Here is a 21,629-nt window from a genome sequence, read left to right on the forward strand (position 1 = left end):
TAGTTCAAGCACAGAATATTTGTCATAGTTGTTATTAAATGATGCTTTTACATATTCCAGGCCTATTTTTAAAACAAAGGCAATGAAGTTAGGGCATCCAGTTCTATATATGGACACTCCAAATGGCACTGAAATGCCTCATGCATGTGTTTGGCTGAGTGTTGATTTGGGTGTCCAAATATGGACCTCAGAATGGGATATATCACTTGGATAAGCATCCTTGCAAATTTGGCTCACAGCACTTATTTGAAAAAAGCAAATTTATTTCTATAATTTAGCATGGAAAAAGCACAAATTGTTTTCATTTTGAGGGACATCCCTATTCATGGAATTGGGCCACTCAAAAACTGTCATGTGTAGTAGTTACAAAAAAAAAAAATAAAGCCCTCAAAATCATCTAAGAAAACACAGCAGGAAATTAATGCAGAGCATTTGCAGCATATAGACCCCCTCTTATCACAAGGGCAAAATTCACGCTGACAGCGAGAATTTAGTGCTAGCAGAAGGACCCGTGCAGCTTGATCACAGCAAACTCCTCCTCTGCCCCAGCAGTGTGAAGGGATGCACACAGGGGCAGCTGCTTAGAGACCTCAGGCAAAGCTGCTTCTCTCTACTCATGAAGACAATCTCTGCATCTCAAATCTGTGCATGTGCAAGAGCTGGAGCGATGGCTGTTGCACGCAGGAACTTTCCCCTGTATCTCCCAGTGCATCAGGATTTTCTTTGGCTCCTTGGTAGTGAGTTCTCCAGGAAAGAGCTTGGTTTGACTATTAGGTCTTAGTAAGTAATAAATAACATCAGCAGCAAGCAAGCACTGTTCTGCAAGTTTGCTGGGTTCCCACTAATTGCAAAGGACTTTTACATCCTTCGTGTAATTCCATTCATTTTGTTGGCATTGTACAAAGGATGGATTTGGCCTCAAAAATAAAGCAGGTTTCTCTTGCATAATGTATCATACCATTTGGTCTAAATTTTCCTCAAGGTTTATGTGTACTTGGATATTTCTCCCCATATATGCAGCTGGAGATATTTTTAAAATAACAAACAATGAACTGATTCAGCTGTCCAAAGCAGTTGTTCACATTCTGAATTTTGGGGTAAGTTGTTAAGAAAGTGTAAAGCGGGCAAATCTTCAGGAAAGCTAAGGTAAGTTTGTGATCATTGGAAATGTGTGAAGTCAGCTCCAGCCTAGATCACTTTCTCTGCTTCTGCTGTCCTGATGATTTTTGACAAGCTGATTCCATTTCTGGAAAAAAAAAAAAAGAAACAAACAAAAAAAACCAGTTCCCCAGAGAGAAAGATTTCTCTACAGAGTCTGTTGTTTTTCAGAAAAGTGAAAATGTGTGCTAACAATTCTGGACCACTGACAAAAGCAAAATCAACACACACAGCCTTCATTTTACAGCCAAGTTCATATGAATAAATAGAGATGCAGCAAGCTGTTTATAGGGAGACAAGCTTTACTCTACATGCCCTTCCAAGCAGGCATACTTAGGCTGTTGTTGTTTGCCTTACATGGCTGGTTAATGAAACTGTCTAATAGTTCCAGAGCTCAACAGACATTTCCAATCCCTACATCAGCAGCGCTGGCTGTGCTGGCCAAGAGCTGAGAACCAAACACTATTGTGTAAGATAGCTGTTGCAGAGGTCTGGGGGCGCTTGGGAGGAGTTTGGTGCTTTGAAGAACCTGTGATTTCAGGGGGAGTTCATACACGGAAAAGCTCCATCCTCACAAAAGGTAGGCAGAACACACTTCTGTACACTGCCATAGGTGCAGCATGAGCAAATTGTGCTTGGATAGATCCCCTCAAAATGAACGAAGCTGCAGCAAGTGCATCTATCCATGGGCCTTCTCCAAGATCAGGACCTAACTGCACTGTGGTGAGTGCATGGTTTTTTTCTCCCCACGCCTTAAATACTGCAGAAACAGAGAACCATCAAGGGAGACATGAAGATGGAAGGGACATAGTTACAGCTTTCAAGAACACTTACCCATATTTTTCTAAGACTTCAGACTGAGGGGGGTTTTTGTCTGTGATTAGGCAGGTAGAGGAATGAATAACCACATGCACAAAAAGAAAAAAAAATAAAACAACAGCACATTTAAGTGCATTTTTTTTCTTGGAGATTTATTTTGTTTTAATAAATCTGACACCAGTCAGGGAGAGAGAAAAGAGTTGCAAGCCCAAAAGGAAAGCAGAGCACTCTGAGGGTGCTTCAGATTCTTGCCCTCTTTAAGATGTTTCATTGGGATGTTTTTGAGCTCTCTCCTTAGACTCAGGAGTTGTTGGATTCCCTCCCCACCCCTCTTTTTTTTGTTGGTTTTTTTTTGTTTGTTTTTTTTTAAAAAGCGAGCTTACTCGCCCGGTGTGATTTCCAAGCTTTCACAGCTCTAATAAATAAGGAGCACCTGTAAAACAGTAGCTTGACTTAAGTGAAACTGTACAAAGGAAAATATAGAAATACAGTATATACATAGTGCTCATAGTGCACCATCACTACAAGGCTCTGGTTCAACTGACTCTGCTGCCCTGCTCCCAACACCGCTGACGCAGACACTGCCCCTGCAAACTGCTCCTCACTTCCCCGCAGCAGCCTTATAGAAAAGGTGTACTCTGAACACTCAAGAGTGAACAATTGCTTTATTTGAGTTAGTAAACAGTTACACTGAATCACAAGGTGATCTGAAATATTTTTTTTCGATTTTTTTTCTCTCTTTTTGATTTTTGTGGGGGTTTTATGGGTTGCTTTTTTTTTTTTTTACTTTTATTTTTTGGCTTTTTTTTTTTTTTTTTTTTTTTTATTTGTCAGAATGGGATACTCCACGACTCTCTTACCAATTCAGTGCCAGTATAACATGCTCTAGTGTACTTTTGGACTCTTGGCTACAACTGTACAAGTGCACACAAGTAAATTCTACCCTGTTATCCTCCACCCACTGATTGAGGATCAAATTGCACATTTCTCTTAACCATGACAGGAGAAAGCAAACAGTGAAACAGAATCATGGGGGATCTTTCTCACTTTACCCTTGTTTTCATTGGTTTGTCCATACCATTCTAATTATCATGAAAGGGCTATGCATATGGAGAGATTGTCTCACTGCCTTCCTGGATCACTGAAAACCATCAGGGTTGAAATTTCATCCAAGTCTTTCGTGACGCCCAGCAAATATTCCCCTCAGATTATTTTACACCTTGAGGGAATTTTGGTCTTTAGTTCAACACTCTTGCTCTGTTCCCAAATGGGGCGCTATTTAGGGGAATTTAAAGAGAAAGCTGAGAAGAATAAACATTTACTGAGTTCTCTTGGCATTCAGTCTCTGAAAAACCACAGTATAAACTATTCATGCTGCTTCTTACATCTGTCAAATCAAAAATTAAAAGCCATAAAAGTGTAACACTGAAAATATGGCATTAGAAAGGATAAAGGTGGCCTTTGTAAAAATAACAAGGAAAGCATATTAGCCAATAAAATATTCTAACTCTTCATTTAAAAGTGCATCATGGGTAGGACAGAGATGACTCTGAAGTGTTGCCACTCCAGTATTACCCCTTTCCCCCATCAAAACTTGAATAGGTCCAAAACCATACAATGCAAATCACGATTCTTAGTGTAGCAGCAAAACCACAGCAGTTTTTCAAAGGGAAAAAAAAATTTAAAAAAAAAATCCGTATCATTGTCCAGTCTCAAATATCTGAACTTCCAAGTCAGTGAGGGAAAAGTACCTATGTTGGTCCATGTGGTTTTTGAAACCTGGGTGAAAAATCCCCCCCAGCAAGAAACCAAGAGGAAAAAGCGTTCCAAGAGGAGAAGAAGGGTGGTCGCAGGAATGCTGAGCACACTGTGTAGGTCCATGATGTGCTGTCTTCTGGGTCAAAGGCACCCGTGGGACTGAGGCTTCCTCGGAGGGGCTTCATGACAGGAAGCTGCTTTCTTTGCTTGGACTTTTAGCCAGAGGGGGTGGTGAGCGGACCGGCTGGCGTCATTCGGTGGAGTGACATGGTTTGCTCTGCTCCCTTTCTCCATGCAAGGTACCCTGTCAGCAAGTGCTCCTGCAAAGCAGACAAGTAGAGGAGGTCAGGGCAAGTGGTAGGAGACTCATTGCAGGCAGGTGGGGTACTGTCTGAGCTCACATTCCACAAAGCCTCATACTGGACAAGTAGACAGGATGAGGCAGAAGCTTTACAGAGCTGCAATGTACTGCTCTCTTCACAGCACAGACAGGAAACTGGAGTCAGAGAAGGGGAAGCAATTGAATGAGGATCCCACAGCACCTGGGATGGGGATGGGACAGGGGATGTGCCAGGGCTCCCCAGAGGCACGCACTGCATGGGCTGGTGCGTGGCTCCACAGGGCTGATTGGTCTCATGAGGAAACTGGGACAGTACCCAGAGACAGCTCCATTGTCATGTAAATACTCATCTCCCACTAACAGAATTAAATCTGTAGGAACTATTTATGCTGTGTGTGTAAACTGAAGATGCCCCTCTTGGCCTTTCCCCAAATCCACAGTCCTATAAAGCAGAAGTGTATGCTCAGCACAGCAAAACAAGCTGCTATGAGTGAGGTCAGGCTGAAGTATCCCACAACCTCCTCAGTCTTCCCTTGGGATGATCTGCAACTTGTCTTGTACCACCACCATAACAGCTACAGCACCAGGGAGTCACAACCAGCAGAGCATGATGATTGGCACTGCCTAGCATGACAAACAGAATTAAAATAAAGGCATTTTAGGACCCAAAGAAGAAGTAGGCTTTACTCTCACTAAGGTAAACGATTGCCAAGATCTGGTATTTTCAATGTTGAACACATATATTTCCATGGACCACAACAAAACCCTCCAGATCCTGCTAGAGCAGATTACAGGATTAGGGAAAGGATTTAACCTTCTAGTTGTTCCCTTTTTGTATCCTGGTCGTCATTTCCAGGTCCATTTCTCTCCTGTTATTGACGTGGGGTTCTAACTGCTTCCGTTTTCTTTTCTCATTTTTTTTAGGGTACAAAATGGATTAATTCCATAGGACCAGTTCAGACAAATCCCTTCTGAAGCCCATCAGTGCTTTGATTGGGTGAACAATATTGGAGTAAACACAGCTTTAATGATTTGAGGTCTTCAGAAAGCTGCAAGATACCTCCCCTAAAATAAGGTGAGCTTTGCCAGTGGTGAAGGCCAGGGTCATGAGAATCTTTGGAATCATGTTCTTGAAAACCCAAATCACCTCATCAATTTAATACAACTAACGACACACAGGTGGTTATAAGCTCCTGATGCCTGGGGGCTACAGGGAGATACACCATTGCCTCGTGTGCTTCTGCTTCCCTTGCCAGTTGACCATGTAGGCTACCTGGCAGGGACTGTCCTTTCTCCCTACACAGTGAGCTTTGGACTCTGTCTCCTTGGATGGGATCTGCTGTCCCCTACAGATTTGGATTGAAACTCTGAAGTACTTATCGGCCTTAATTTTGGTGCTGGGGCACATTTTTCTTCTCAGTCTGCTCCACGACCTCCCCTTCACACTGGCTCCTCTGCAATCCCTCTCAACACTGTGCTTGTATCCCATTGCCAAACCTCCACCCTTCTCAAAGCAGAGACTGGAAGGCACATTGAATATGCTGACCAGCATAAACTGCCAGGGCACAGAGACCACTACATCTAGGTTAAGGAGTAACATTTGCACTTACAGCCAATGTGCCTAGCAAGATGAGCCTCTTTGTGTGCACAGAGAGCTGTGAACAAGAACTAGACTGAGAACTGGGATGTATCCACCTACTAAGTATTCCCCATAAAGTACACAACTGCTTTCTGTCACTTCTTTGGCTTGAAATCTTACAAGGGAAGCAGAGAAAATAAAACCCGTAATGTCTGTATGAAGCCTCACTTTGCACTTCAGGTATTTTGCCTGCTCCTCTCTTTCCATACATTGACAGAAATGAATTTCCATCCCTCACTAACCAGTCTCAGATGGCATGGCATAGCACAGACAGGTAAATGATTTGGAAGGGAAAGCATAAAGAAGTTCAGTGGTTCTTGATGCTTTCTGCCTAGAGCAGTCATCTATTTGTGTAAGTTCTGTCTGTTTTCCCCTACTGAGGACAGACTCAGTGTAACAGAGAGTGCAGACTGGTGAGAAGAACCTTCCCCACTGACTGGCTCATATGGCAGTAATTGCATTTGATGAATGCATCTTTGTAGCAATCAAGTGACAGAATAAAAATCCATATCAGGCATAGCATGCAAAGTTCTATAAAGAATGAGAATGCACTAGTCATCACTGCTTCAGAGTTTGATGTCATGCACCTCGTGCCAACACTAGTGTGGATGACCAGCACAATGAAGTCAGCTATTTATATCTCCCCAAAAAAAACAAATTATTTTTTAGGAGAGCAACATATGCTCTTCACCCCAGCTGAACCTGCCTTCAACACACATCAAATATTGCTGACCAGACAGAAAAATTGCATCAGCCACAAAAGAAGAATTTTCATACGGATAAAGCCACGGAGTTGAGCTTATGTGAGTTGTGCTGAGGTGAACATACTGGGTTTTTCTTGCTTTCCGAAACCAAGAAGAGCTGGGCTGATTCTGGGTAGAAAGCCCACACAGAAGTCAGAGGGAGGCTGCAGTTCCAATCCAAGAGGCAGCAGGAAAAATGTGACAGAGACAGTAAGCAGGAAGGCTCATTTCTGGCCTACTGTTAGTGCAGGGGGGGAAAGAGAATAATGCAACGGGATGATGACCCAGCTCAAGCAGGTGACTTAAAGATTCATCTATGAGGGCTCAGATAGTGATGCAGTGCTTCCCTGAAATAGGTGAGAACCACACTGGTGCCCTCGGAGGCTGAGCAATCAGCAGCTGTGACAAAGGCTGCACCCACACAGAGCTTCCTCTTTGCTTGATGCCCTGACACATGAGGATTTAAATCCTTGCTAGAGCAACATAGAATTAGAGCACGGCAGGTCAGTTTGGCAGCTAAGGCAAAGCCTCCCCACAAGCGTCCCTGCTCCCTTTCTGCAGCTAGCTAGCTCTTTCCAGGTGCTGCTGCAGACCTACAGCCCTTTGTCCTGTGCAGCCCCTGAGACTGTTGCGGTGGGAAGCTTGGCCCTGCTTGGTAGAGCCAAGTGCTAGAAGTGCTCCTCACTTCACTCCCCCTCCATGCTGAGGAGTTGGGTAGCTCAGCTGCAAGGGAATGTCCTTCTTCTGCTCCCTCACACCCAAGCACTAATCCCTATGTGTCTGCTCCTAACACTGCCCCAGGTGCCAAGCATGGCAGCGTGCTCCTGCTGGCAGTGATGGCCAGCAGAAATAGCTGCTTTTACACAGTATCCTCCCCAGTGATGTCCTGCCCCCTCAGGGTGGCCAAGTCATTGGCATGGTTTTGGATACATGCAGGCACCCACACCCACCCACACCCAGTTTTTTCCATGGTTGCTTCCCTCTCATTCTACGCTCCATTGAATTCTATCTCCAAATTCACATCTTATTGTTCAGGAAAAATTAGAGACTGGGTGGGAAAGGCTGAGGCAACTGTTGATGTGGACTGGCATGGCAGAGTTTCTATAATTTAGCACAGCACTTAATTCACCCAGACAATGAATGCTGACGTGCTAAAAGAGGCCTAGTTCATCTGGGACATGCACGGCTCTAGAGTAAAGGCACTGCAATTATTTTCTCAGGGAAACTGCTCTGAAGATAAACCACAAGAGTGCAGCTAAAGTCAGCATGGGAGCAAGCTCAGCCCTGGAAACACTCCGGAATCATCTGTTACTTGTAATAGTTCTCCAATATATTTTATTTTTTTTATTTTTTAGCAATTCTTAAAGCAGTTCAAGCTTCTTCATTAAAACCTTCCCCTTTCAACACTCTGTGATTTATCTTTCCATGATCTGACTGAAAGGATGCCACATTGCAAAAGTCAGGGGAGACCTTTAGCATGAATAGGAAAAGAAGCAGAGTCCTCATGCACCAACTCTTGATTTCAAAGGTGGTGATTTCCTTCTGCTCTGAACTTGTACGCTAAGAATCCTCAGCTTGGGGTCAGCTATTAAACTCAGGCTCTCCCACCTACTGAAACATGAGATGTAAACTGAGCAGACATTGTGACTTTAAGAAACGCATTGGGGAAGAGCCCTGGGATTTGCCGTCCTTTTATGCCTAGGCAGAAGAAGTAGTAAGGACGCCCCCAGCTCTATGACTGAATTGTTGCAGGGATGCACCATGTCTGCAATTGCATACAGTTGCCTTGTAGTCAGGGAAGGACCCTGAGAGAGAAATATGAACTGGAAAGCAAAAGGTCTGTTGTATGCTGACTCCTGCTTTACTGCATCAGTTCCTAGAAAAGCTTTTGGGGAAATTTCACCAGTTTACATCTACATTCCACTCCTTGCTGGTACAGTTAGGACCATCTCTCACTAAACTTATTCAATGCATGTTAAATTGAACCCTGAAACTAGCTGGTGAAGTCAGGAACAGTAATGTATGCCACCATGACCTTGTTATGTAGCAAGGAAATGGTGGAAATACAGTTCCAGGCTCTTCTTCATGCTCCTGCATGGGCCAAGGGAAAATCATCTCTCAAAAAGATGGACCAAAGGAATTTTGACTGTGGAAGAGACTCTGAGAGTCACCAAGGAAATGTGGGGTCCATGCTTCTGGATTTACCAGACAGCCAGTTCACTGAAAAGAAACAAGATAGAAATGGAGCTTTCTCTGCCTCTTTCAAAAACAGTGACCATCATTCAAACCCCAGGTATATAACAGCAGAGTCTGCTCTTGACTGCTTTGTTCCAGCCTCAGGCTCCATGATAGGGATACAGCATAAGGCAAAGGGAAAAGGAGTCTCTTTCCTCCATTATACATTTCCATAAAGACAAAATAGGAGTACAGTCTAGAGCCTCGGTAAGCATGCAGCTCTTCTTCATAACCAGTGGAAATAGAATTACCTAAATTCAGCAGAGACCAGACATATACTTGAGGAGAATGGCCTAGGTTGCTGTAAATCCTCCCTGTACCAGAAGGCAGCAACACAGCTTCACCATACCACTTGCTCTGCACAGACCCAAGGGGCATTGCACCTCCTCTCCCCTTCCGATTTGGATTCTCCTGGGCGGAACAGCTGCCACCAGGAGCCCATGCCACAGTGTTTTAAATTTTCACTTCCTCATGTTCACATCACTTCCAAGCTTTTTGGGAAAGCAGATCAACACTGAATCAGTCTGCTTTCACCTTTCCTCTCCTTGCTTTACAGGTAGGGCAGCGGTAGGGGTTCAGGAATTTTAACAGGAGAGGACCAGTGTCTTCATTCTCTTTTCCACAGCCTGGGGTGCTCCAGAGCAGGCACTGTGTTCAGTGCTCTGAAACACATCTAGTAAGAGTCTCTATATCCACCAGCTTTGGAGGAAGGCAGAGGAGACCAGACTTGGTAGGCTAAGATGAGCATTTGGGTTGTTATCCAGATTCCAGCATCGGTGTTGCTGTCTGGTTTCCCTGCTGTTGTCATCTTTCCTTCCCTGTCTATACCACATTCTTCTTTTCAAAGTAGCAATCTCCTGAAAGCCTCTCTAAATAGTCTCTTCATATAATTTTTCACCATATCAAAGAAGTTTCATGTGGTTTAACCTCTTGTAGAACGATTGCTCAGTGAGTTTATGAAAATCTCCTTCATTTTCAGTGTGAACTAAAGGCAAAACTAATGTCAACCAGACCCTCCTGCCCAGTCTCATGACACCATCTTTCTCCAGGCTTTTACTGACAGGAGGTCTCTGATTTATATTTTGGGGCACTTTGAGATATGCACATGGGTCATGCAAAGTGGAAAATTCCTCCATGGTTCTGGATTTCTAATCTCTGCATTAGAGTGTACCCTATAGCAGACCACTACAGTGGCCCACAGAGTTTGCCAGGGCCAGTCCTGATCTACACTAGGATAATTGGGTATATCTCCACAAAAACAAGGCAGCCCATCGCCCTCCAGTTAGTGCAGAACAAGCATGTTTGGCAGCCTGGTAACTAGTTTGTTTTGCCCCACTGATGTGTAGTAGAATATATGATTTTCCTCTGAAAAAAAACAAGCCAAATTTCCAACAAAGTTTCCCATTCTAAGCTCGAACAGAGCTGAAACTTTGCAAGGATCTTTTAGCAAAAAAACACCCCAAAACAACAACAAAAAACACCTCAAACCAAATCAAAACAAAATAGAACCGAAAAAACCAACCAAGCAAACAAAACCCCCCAACAACAAACAAAACCAAACAAAAACAAAAACAAAAACACCTAACCTCAAAACATAAAAGCTGAAACAGAATACAAACCAAATCCAGACAGTTTCTACTCTCCTTTCCTGAAAACAGGCAACCACTGTGATGTGATAACCCTTCTTTAAGCCTCCGATTTTGTCTGAATCAGAATAGAAACTTCAGCTTGAATTTCAGCAGCCTCCTGTGGGCCCAAACCACTAGGCTTTTGGCTATTCTGAGGTGCTTCTCAATTTTCTTATTCAAGTTGATCTCTCCACTAAAACCAGTTAAATAGCCAGAAAAAGGCAGATTAACTGTTGGTAGTGGTATGGAGGATGGTGAGGGTGGATGTCTTGCTGAGCCACAGCCCATACCTCCCTCTGAGAGTCCTCCCCCTCACCTGGGTTACACTTGGGCCTGGTTTTTTAACCTGAAATGCTATTGTGGGTCACAAAATTATAACAATTACAACAACAATAGTAACCATACATTTTTTTTTTTTTTTTTTTTCAGAATCAGCATTTGCAAATTTCAGCATCATGTATCAGGAAGCAATCAATATTTTCCCATTTTCCCATTAAGGAACCCTCCATCCCTAACCATTCAGGACTGAATGCTGGCACCATCTCTGTGGCATTTCTCCCTGGTTTTCACAGCCCCCATCCTGGTTCCTTTTAAGTCTAAGGTTCATCCGAAGGCAAGGGGGCGTGATCAGGTGGTCAAAATGTCATGTAGATTATACTGTGGGGAAAAGAAAAGGAAACCCCCAGAACACATAGGGAGCAAGTGGATGAAACCTGTCATAGACCTCAGTGTAGTGCTGGGCACCTTAGAGAATCCCCCTTATCACCAGCACTGCTTGATACTGAAAGACCTGCATTGGACCCAACCATTGCTTTAGATTTTCTCTGTCTCCCACCTCAAGAAAACAGGAACTATACTGTTTACCACCAAGAAGAACATTTCAGCAATAATTGATAAACTGCTTCAAATAAAACTGAATTGGCATTTTAATTGATCTGTGAAATTTAGGGTCCGAATTCAAATTTTCAATGACTTCATCATGTATCTTTTCTCATCATGTTCAAGCTTCTCTCTGTTGGAGAATTCCTGTGGGAAAGGGCTCTTTTTCTCCTCCTTTTGGATACACAACTTACAAGTGGCAGCATAAGTGGTTCATGAAACCTTATAAATATTTGGAGCATAAGCAGACAACACAAAGTTTTACATTTAATCATATGGGCTCCAAATAAATAGCTGAAAAGTGCTCTAACCATAGGTTTCAATATCAGTCGCCTGATGATGGGATGCAGATCTTTCCAGAGAGGTTGGAACTCCATAGTTATTTCACTCAACACTACCCAACCCCTAAACCTCCTATTTTTTTAAATTATTTTTTTTAATGTGTCCCTCAATGGAAGTTGATTACATTACACAGCATGAGAGTCCAAAACTGGGACTGAAAGATGGAGCCCAACAGAGAGCATGGGTCTCCTCTTGGTAAATGCAGTCCAGCCTCTTTACCTCTAGAAAATTTGTTATTTAAGGTTGGCTCGAATTTAAGGCAGCAATGTTTCAGAAACACTTGGAAAAGCAAGCCAGCTGCAGGGTGGATATCATTACAAAGTGAGACACATGTTGTACAGGAATACCATTCTTTCCAGAAGCCAAAGTTGTGTCTGGGGAAGTAAAGCCATGCAAAGGAGTCAGAGGCAGGACCTCGATCCGGAATGTTCCGAGGGCCTTCAACTTGCATTAAAGGCACTGAGCATTGAGTGCACCCAGTACTGAACAGGACCAAGCCCAGATATTTAATCAGCTGTAATTTTCACGGTAGAAGCAAACATTAAATAGTTGAGGGTTCTGCAAAATGTTAGAGGTTACTTTGATTCATGGCTCTCATGAGATGATCACACGCTTCCAAACATAACCTCCGGTCTCAGGAGTGCAATGCAGCTCTTTATCAAAATACTATAAATAAGGTCATGATTAGTAGGTCTCAGCCATGAGGCCTTGACGTATGGGGGCACCCAGGCACATGCTTAACTTGCCTGTTTTACTCTACGGGACCTATAAAAGATTCAGGAGAGGCTCAGTAGGTAATCTGGAAACAAAAATTGCTTCAGAAAGGCTTGCTTGCCATCATCTAATTTCCTCCTGACTTCTTACTCAAAGAATTTCACTTCTGCTTTGCTTCAGTCTTCCACCGTTTTTTTTTTAACAAGAATTTAATTTTATCTTAAAATCTATGGCTCACTGCTTGAGTATGTCCAACTTTTTCACAACCACAGTCCTCAAAAGTGTTTTGTTCCTTTCTCTCCCACTTTCATTGCTCATAATACTGAGAAATACTTTATGAGCTTCCCACAGTTGTTCAGAGCTCACTGCTCTGCACTGAAGTTGGCCATGATGTTTCAGGGTCAAGCTTCACAAAGACTGTGGGGTGCTTAGCTCCTTACCAGATTTCAGTGGCAATCAGAAACATCCTGTCCAGCATCTTGGCGTCTGCATGTAAAAGCAATTGTTTTCTAGATGACGTTTTTACAAGAGTGCCTGTCTGTTTTACTATGGTCTTCGTTGCTAAGGACTCTGTATTTAATTATGAGTTGTGGTTTTTTCCCCCCTATAAACTTTCCCTGGGCCACTGACTTCAGTAGCTAGATGGCAAAAGAACAGGTTAATGGGGGAGCTAGAGTCTCCCCATATGGCTGTTTCAATATTAACACTTTTGAATACAGCCAAATCTGTCTTGAAACAACTTAAACAAGAAGAGCATTAGACCATATATGTATGAAAGTGCCCGATTAGTCTTTAAAGCCTGGTAAAGTATTATGAGTAACTCATCATTTCAAATGAATGTGGGTTGTACCAGCTTAGGGAATGGTGTGGATTGGGTGCTTAGTTCAGTTCAAATAATTTTAATTTCATGAGACAATTAAAACTAATCACAGCAAGTAAGCACCAAAATGATCTCTGAAGTCAGGGGTCTCAGGTCTTGGGAGCTGTCAGGAAGGCTACAGTCTCCAGGAGTTACAGGTTCTGCAGATTTCTGTGGGTCTGTCAATCGAGCTGTGATCATTTTTGCTGTCTGAAGTTCTAGCCATGTGTTTTCTTTGCAAACAGCCCTAGATGCTCATTACCTTTACAGATCAGACCAGGTGTAGTTATTTTCTAAATTGGGGTCAAGAATCAGATTTCATATTTGAAACACATGCCCTAGGAGGTTTTATAGAAAAGCAGGAGGAGCCCATCAGAAATCAGTCCTTGCTCCTTTGATTCAAAGAGTGTGCAGTGATCTATGGCAGCATACCACAAGCCTGCTATTTACTGCCACTGAGACGGAAGTTAGCACTCCCACACCCCGGCAGCAAGATGTGGGAGCTGAAAGCTACACTGGAAGTATGTCATTTTATACTTCACCATTTTGAGAATCTTTTTTTTCTTTCCTTTTTTTTTTTTTTTCCCTGGGAAATCCTTTTTCTGATTTAATATATCTGAGAAGGTACACAGGCAGTTTTGAAACATAAGATCACACTGCTAGAGTCAGGCAGCTCCCAAGGGCAAAGCTTCAGTTCCCAGCAAATGTGTTTAAGACTTAGCGGTGTTAGCAGTCTCTCCTCTCCCCCTTGGGATAAATGGAAAATTTCTGTAGCCTCATAAGAAGCTAGGTGAAGGAAAACTTCTGAAGCAGAAGAATAGGTGCTAAGTGTATGAGTCCAATTACTCTGTTGATTTAGATTAGTTTAGCATCAGTGGAATCATATTCAGTTAAAATTAGCTAAATCTCTGGCCCATAATACTGTGTCAATAACAATGACTAGCATAGAAATATGTTTAAATATAGAAAATCTGTTTTCAAGTATATCTTTGAGGTCAAATTCTGTCCTGTTCATAGCAAGCAGGGCAGGGTAAGATGTTGGTAGATGGATGTTACAGTGACAGGGGAGAGAAGAAGTCTCTTAGGGCAGAAAAGGAGGTTAATAGCTATGCCCCTTGCCTCAGGAATCCTGACCAGAGCAGGAAATCTTGTGCTGGACCATTATGGGCAGAGGAGCTCACAGTGGGATATAGATTACCTCTGCCCTGAACTGGAGTGGTTCTGCATGTTGTATATTTTTACGACTACAATGCATGGACTAGACAGATGAAGGTTTGCTCTGTAACTCAGCAGATGCTGACCCCAGGACATACAGGTTGGCTCTGCAGGTGGCTACTATTTCCATTATTTCTGGAAGAAGTTCTGCTGACACAAGCAGAAAAATTCCTTCCTTTTCTTACCCTTCTGTCCCCAAAGTAGGATTAGCCAACACACATACACATACACAGAAGCTAGTTGTGAGTTTACAATTTGCCACTTGATTTTCTAATTCAGTTTATCATAACTATCATGTTAAATATAAGCAGATGTCAGTGTTTTCATTTATTTGCTTTAGGAAACCTCGACATCAAAGCTGGAGGGTTAAAACTGATCCCGTCAGGACATAAAGCATGTAGCAGGCAACACTAACACTGCTAATTTTAGAAACTCACGTTGCTCAAACTTGAAAAAATAACACTCAACAGAATATTCTCCCTAGCTTCATTCCTTTATCATAGTAGGACTTTGGCACCGAGACATCTTTTGCTAGTTCCTCAAATTGCATCAAGCAAGATCAGCTTGACAGTCCATATCCTGATGGAGAGACTAAACTTTAACATCAAGGATTATGTTGTTGATTAGCACTTCCAATAATCAAGTAATTGGTACATTTAATAATCCAGAGTTTGTCGACTTGCCCAAAAAGGTCATGCTTGCTTTGATTCCTTTTTAGAGAGTCCATGTTGCTACTATATGAATTCAATCTGTCTGTCCAGAATTCTAGCATAAAAATATTTGGCTATTTTCCTTCTTGTCATACAATTTGATGGGAAATAAAATTCAGGAAAAGTTGCACATTAGGGCAATATGTTCAGATATTCCAATTAGGGTAGGCAAGAGGGAAAAAGAGAATTTGCTGGACTTTTTTTCTCCCAGGTTAGTGTGGCCAGTGCAACCAATACAAACCTCCAAGGGTCCAAGTCAACACAATTATTGGTGCAGTTTTTGCCCTCCTTGTATTTTATCAGAATTTCTATGAGGTTGGGAGTCTCTCTTGAGGGATCCTCCCCACATCCGGACAGCCCAAGGAGCAGGGTTTCACCTCCATGCTTCCTGGCAGGAGGAACTAACCCATGGGCACAGCAGAGGTCACAGCTGCAGTGCAAGAGGCTGCACCAATGTTCTCCTCCCCCTGCTTACCCCCTCTGCGTAGACACAGACAGGTCTGAGTGCTGTGCAGTTTTAACAGGCAGGGAGAGTGGAAATCTAAGCAGCCCCTTTGCTCCCCCAGACTGGCTATGGCCAGCAATAGTGAAAGGAGGGCTCTGCATGAAACCACAGAGTCCCCACCTCAAATCAGTCATCAGAACTGCATAAATCACTTGTGCGTGCTTGAGAGGCTCAAAACCGACCCACGTTTCACTGCGGTACCCACTGGAATGAGATGGTTACCATGCTGTTTATTTCTACAGAGTATTTGGGGTATCTTCTTTCCCTTGAAGCACGTAAGGACCTGATCTCACATCTCTTCTGCTTAGAGGCTGCTTTTTTTCTTTTACTGGAGGAAGGAGGGGACAAATGCAGACTAACTAATAGTCATCACCGTGCCATGCTATGCTATTGCACAAACCCCAGAGGTACGGCAGACACTTAGGCTGGGCTTTTTAACTTCCAGTGTCTATGGGGACATCTATGTCTATGCCAGTCACCCTAAGTTTCCTTCACAGCAGGGAGAAATAGGCATTCCTAGGGCACAATTTGTCTGAGCTGTCTTAGTTGCTGACTTCAGGATGAGCTCAGCTGTCTCTTGAAATGCCTGCTTCTCTAGGTTGATTTTAAAGAGAATTTAGACAATTAGCTCAGCTGTGTCTTTGTTCCAGATGTCTGTATTGGGTCAGATTAATCTTACCTGGCAACCTGAAAACTTTCCTGTAAGTTAACCCTCACACTGAGACAAAGGAATATGTAAAACTCTCGGTGAATGGGAAAATGGTTATTCCTGAGGATAACCACAGTGGCAGTTATTGACATTTAGAGAATACAAAGAGCTGAGGACAGTAACTGAGTGATAAAGCATCCTTCTTGTCTTTCCAATGCAGCTTGTTCAGTTTGCCCACTTTCACTGTCAAATACTATCTGTGAAGTTATGTCGTGTATAATCACATCAACAGGCAAAAATACATAACTCGGTGAAGCCAGAACTCTCTCTGAGATTTTAAGCTCTGGCTCTGAATAACATTAAACTCCTCCTGGGATTGGGACCTCATCAAAATAGCATTGCTGCAGTCTGGATGGTCCAGGCAAGCAGAAATAGATGCTTAGAACCAGCCTGTCTTTGTCTACACCATAAGCACATAAATGTGCAAGTGTCCTAGCACTGGCTTGAAAGAGCTATGAGGAGCTTGAATAAGATGGGAAAGAAAGGGTTAATCATGGCTCTCCTAAAATTAAATAAAAGGGATACAGCCAAATAGTGGCCTTCTCACCAGATCAAATCACTACTCCTAGACAGAAGAGTGCGTACATTTATGAAGAGAATCTTTCAAGCTCCAGAGGTAACACTGAGGTTTGCAATAAAGATCTCACTGCCGAGGGACATTTAGTCCATCCATATCTCAGGATCTGGGGGTAGAGGGATCCCCACTAGTAGGACCTAGGAATGTGTAACGATTTAAAATATCCATTTGACTACTGAGTTGTTGTATATGTTGGTTATTAGTCCAAGGATGTTAACTATAACTATGTCCTCTGCTCTTACTAACGTATCTTTTAAATGTGTCAGCACATGCTGACAGCAAAGAATAATGGTTGTGTTCCACCAAAGAAAGAAAATAAATAGTTTATGATCAAGAGAAGCAATGTTTCTCGCACTGCAACCAGCACAGGGGATGTGGTGTTAACAAATAAAAAGAGAGTCCTGACTATACTATATATTTTGATGGTGCAATTAGCCTGCACTGATGAAGCAGGGAGACATTACAATGGCCCAGATTCCACTGCATGCTGCTGCTGTCTATGGCTGTAGGTGCCAAAACACCACTGCGGTCACTATTTGTGCTACCAGGGACAGGGATTTACTGGAGGCTGCAGAATATTTCATGGATTGTAATGAAATCTGGCATGTCACCAAGCCACATCCGGCAAGCCATCAGTATTTTACTGCTGAACAGATTTCTTGAAACACCCACTATTTCCCCTTTTCCTGAAAGAAGCTCCCTGTGCTTGTGAATCTAAACAATTGCAATTACATTATCTTGTTAAAGAATACCTTCAGGGCAGGTAGCACAGTGTGCAGCTGCAGGGTGAGCCACAGGTTGAGCTCTGGACGCTCTGGACGTCAGGAGCCCGAGCCCCAGGCAAGAGGCCATGAACTGCCGACCCTTTGTGTAACCAAGACATGAGGACCAACCAGGGACAGGACACTCAGAGACACAGAAGGAGCCAATGACCCCCAGACTCTCCCGCGTTTAGACTGCAAGAGTATAAAGCCCAGGGGTTCTTTTGTTCTGGGTCCCTCCTCAGAAACACCCAGCTTGAGCTGTTATTTTGTTACTTAGAAATTGCACCATGACTAAATTATTTTAAGGATCTGGATGTCTGAGACTCAGTTATGGGAAACATGGGGTCAAGCCAGTAAGGAAACCTGGTCTGTGTGAGTGTAGGGTGTGTAGCTGCAAAGAGACTTTGATCCCAGCTCACGTGCTGCAAGGGTGACTGCAAGAGTGACTCCTGGATGGTCGGACAGAGAAGTTTCCTTACCAGTTTCTTGTTCACAACTTTGAAGCATCAGGTATATATTAAAATATCTCTGCCTTGCTTTGGAGCCCTACCAGGAACCACACACACATACCAACTGCAGGGCTGGGGGAAACCTCAGCTGCTTTTCTAAGGTAGGAGATTTGCACCCAAGGCCTTGGGAACTTTAGATAAGGGAGTAAAGCCCCATGGCAGAGGTTTTCCTGCCATAAGCTACAGCATGCAGGTCCCAAACAGCAGGCAGTCCCTAGGCACCAATATATGAGGAAGGCAAGCACAGGGAGAGGGGGTTGACTGCTGTTCAGAGAGAACAGCGCAGCAGAAGGCCAGGGTGCAGTCTGGAGGCAGACCAAAGTAAGATGGCTGGAGATGACCATTTGTTAAATCCATTGGATCTGAGCTAGCGGGAAGCAGCTGCAGTGTCCTGCTCTATGCTATGCTGCAGGGCAATTTCAATCATCATCATGAAGGCTCGAGTTGCTGTGTAACTCAGCTGGAATAAGTAAGCAGATTAATGGCCCAGACCTAAACCATATTCTAGGCAGAAAACCACTCACTTTGACATACACAGCACAATAACTTCACAGCCAGCACCATCATGAAATGTTCTGTGAGCAAAAGTGTAATGAGGCTACTGATGGATGGAGGACTGACAAGTACAGATGCAATACAACACAAAGAACAATATTAAAACACAAAACCCAATAGTTTTCTGAAAGTGCTGATAAATTGGAATTTGTATCTTTTTGTTTCATAACAGCCACACCCACACGGGTTTGACCTCATACCTGAAAATACTCAATTCTATTCACACAGAAGGCAGTAGCGATTACACAAACCTTTACTTATTCTGATTTCGAATTCGGAGACACCTCCTTTTCAATGGTGGCTCCAGATCCTCTGGCCCTGTGCTGAGTATTGGCGTTGAGATAATGCATGGTGCAATAGCAGTCTTTTCTGCTGGTTTTGGCACAGGCTGGATAACGCAACCTGTCTTGGGCAGCATCCGCAAAGCATATGCATGGTCCTCATCTGCTGGATTGTTAAGGTTCGGGTCCTGTTTGTCTCCCCCAGCAAGGGGCTCTTCCCCAGTCTTCTTGCCAGCATCTCCCTCGAGGAGGCAGTTTGATACACAGTTGTTCTCCTTAACAGACTCCAGCTCACTCACCACCAGCTCCTCCGGAGGCTGGGGCTTTTTTGGCTCCTGGGGCAGCTCCAGGTTCTTGGAACCCTCTGTGCTCTTTGTGCCATTCACAATGACGTTGCACACCGCTGCACTAGCTTCCAGTCCCGGCGTGCCAGATGCCAAGGAGACGGGACAGCAGTGAGCTCCATCACTGCACGGTAATGTTTTTGAGTCAACCGGGCTGCAGTTGTCCCTGCAGTCACTGCAGTTCCTTTTGTCTGAGCTACCAAAAGCCAAATTTACAACACTATTAGGTTCACGTTCAACTTTCACTTGGGTGTGTAAAGCCCTGTGGATAACATTGTGCAGCCTAGACCGGTGGCCTACTGTTAGGTCTATCACACCGTCCTGTGGACCCTGTAGCACACTGGGGAAACCAAACTTACTGTTCACTGGACTACTAGGTCTGACAGTCAAGTCAACAACTTCATTTTTACTGTGCTCCTGAAGCACTTGAGCTTGATTAAGGGACTGGCCCGAGCAGCTCGGCGATGAGTCAGAGGATTTAGACGATCCTTGCTTTGACTCTCGAGGAGATGAAGAGCTGTTGGTTGGCTTTGCCCCAGGCGTCTCGCTGGAGGTACTCGGAATGAAGCTTTCACCATTGCTGGAGAAGCCATTGGGGGGTTTGGAGTCATTGATGTGAGGGATGGGGATGGGAATGGGGATGGGAACGGGCAAAGGGACAATGACAGGATATGGCACTAGTAGAGTTGGGGGTGGCACCAGCGGGGCAAGGGACGGCAATCCAAAGTTCATCATCTGTGGCATAGGCATAGGACCATTTGGCATCATGCTGACAGGGGGAAAGGGAAGACTGGGCAAAGGAGCTCCAGGAGGAGGAGGCGGCAATAAGCCAGGAGGATTCCCAGGTATGGTAGGTGTTGTGGGAGGATGGATATGAGGGGAAAGCATTGGCCTGTGCATGGGGCTAGAGGTGGGACCCATATTTCTGGGACCACCTGGTGGGGGACCAATTCCAGGAATCATTGGATTTGACAGAGGGCTGTTAGGATTTGAGGCATGGTGAGGTGGCCCACGAATAAATGGTGGACGGATTTGTTGCATAATTTGCTGTTCCATGAATATGGGCAGAGGAACTGGCCCACGGTTCGTCATCACCATCGGAGGACTGCGAGGTGGGACACCAATTGGAGGCACAATGCTAGCAGGTGGCTGGACAGAAACTGGTGGAATATTTGGATTCTCACTGATGGGAATAGGTTTGGGAACTGGTGTGGGGATTTTAGTGACAGAGCAGTTGGCAGTGTCAGATGGAGAGGCAGTGGTAGACGCTGATGGTCCAGGACCTTGAATTTGGCCAGCTGCAGACACTGGGGATGGGGCTTTTCTCCGAGCATCTGCTAGTGGTATATTCCAAGAATCTGGAGTCAGCAGCTGCACTCCAGTGCCTTCTGCTTTATTTTCAACTGGAGGATGTAATGTACTGCACAGTCCAGCTGGAAGATTGGCCTGTGTCTCTTTGTAGAAAATGTCCATTTTGTACTGATTGAGACATTTTGCACTGCAGAACTGAAGCCTTCTTTCCCCGTCCCCAAAATCCAGATACTCTTTTGTGTGTCTTATGTGCTTACACCAGTCACATACCTAAAACACAGTAATAAAATCAAATCAGGTAAGAAAAGCAATCTTCTCTTCACAGCATTATTTTAAAAGTAATTTTTCAGTTAAATACATTATTTTTCTAATAGGAAAAAAAGTAACATTTCTGAAAACTGCACTTTTTTTTTCCTCCAACATATTGGTGAAATTGAATGCCACTCCCTTTTCTGGCTCCCATGATCTCAGTTCTACCTTACACAATGCATTATATATCTCACAGAGAAGAATCCTCAGTTGGTATAAACTGTTATAACATGCATATGTATGTATGCAAAATCCATATGAGTATGGCTGTGATTACTTCTCAGTGGTAAACTATGCATGCCTGTGCCATCTGAGATGCCATATTATACAAGGAGTGTGACAACTGGAAAAGGACTCAGAAAATTGCTGGAAATTAATGCAAACCAGTTCTGCTAAAATGCAGGACACAGTAACATATAGCATTCTATACAGGGTATCAAATAATAACTTGGAAAGAGTGTGATATTTTGAAATGGCATCACAAAGCGAAAAGCATCATTCATTCCTTGCCCTTTGTTCCAAGTAGAAAGTTGGAAAAAGTCAGGGTATTTGTGTAAGGTTCAAATAGTCCCAATTTGTGATGTTTCAGCAAGCTGGAATTATTTTCTGAGCTGTTTGCCCACTCTTGTGTACAAGTCACTTTGAGTAAAACTTCTTGGCAAGCAAGGACCTGTTTAGCAACTTTTCAAATACTACAGCGAAAAGTTTGCACTGCAGGCTCATTTT

The 21,629-nt window shown here is 43.7% G+C and overlaps 1 protein-coding gene across 2 annotated transcripts in view; it reads right to left on the minus strand.

Moving 5' to 3' along the window:
* Nucleotides 1-2,322: 2,322 nt before the first annotated feature.
* Nucleotides 2,323-21,629, minus strand: part of SOBP (sine oculis binding protein homolog) — a 116,703-nt gene continuing 97,396 nt past the window's right edge. For both annotated transcript variants that reach the window (XM_018078068.2, XM_018078067.3), the window contains 2 exons: nucleotides 18,910-20,864; nucleotides 2,323-4,055 (listed from right to left, as the gene is read on the minus strand). In XM_018078068.2, coding sequence (XP_017933557.1) covers nucleotides 18,912-20,864 — 1,953 coding nt within the window. In that variant the 3' untranslated portion in view covers nucleotides 2,323-4,055; nucleotides 18,910-18,911. The remainder of the gene's footprint in view (nucleotides 4,056-18,909; nucleotides 20,865-21,629) is intronic.

This window comes from Manacus vitellinus, unplaced genomic scaffold (assembly GCF_001715985.3).
Source record: "Manacus vitellinus isolate BGI_N305 unplaced genomic scaffold, ASM171598v3 scaffold_4_pilon, whole genome shotgun sequence".
NCBI lineage: Eukaryota > Metazoa > Chordata > Aves > Passeriformes > Pipridae > Manacus > Manacus vitellinus.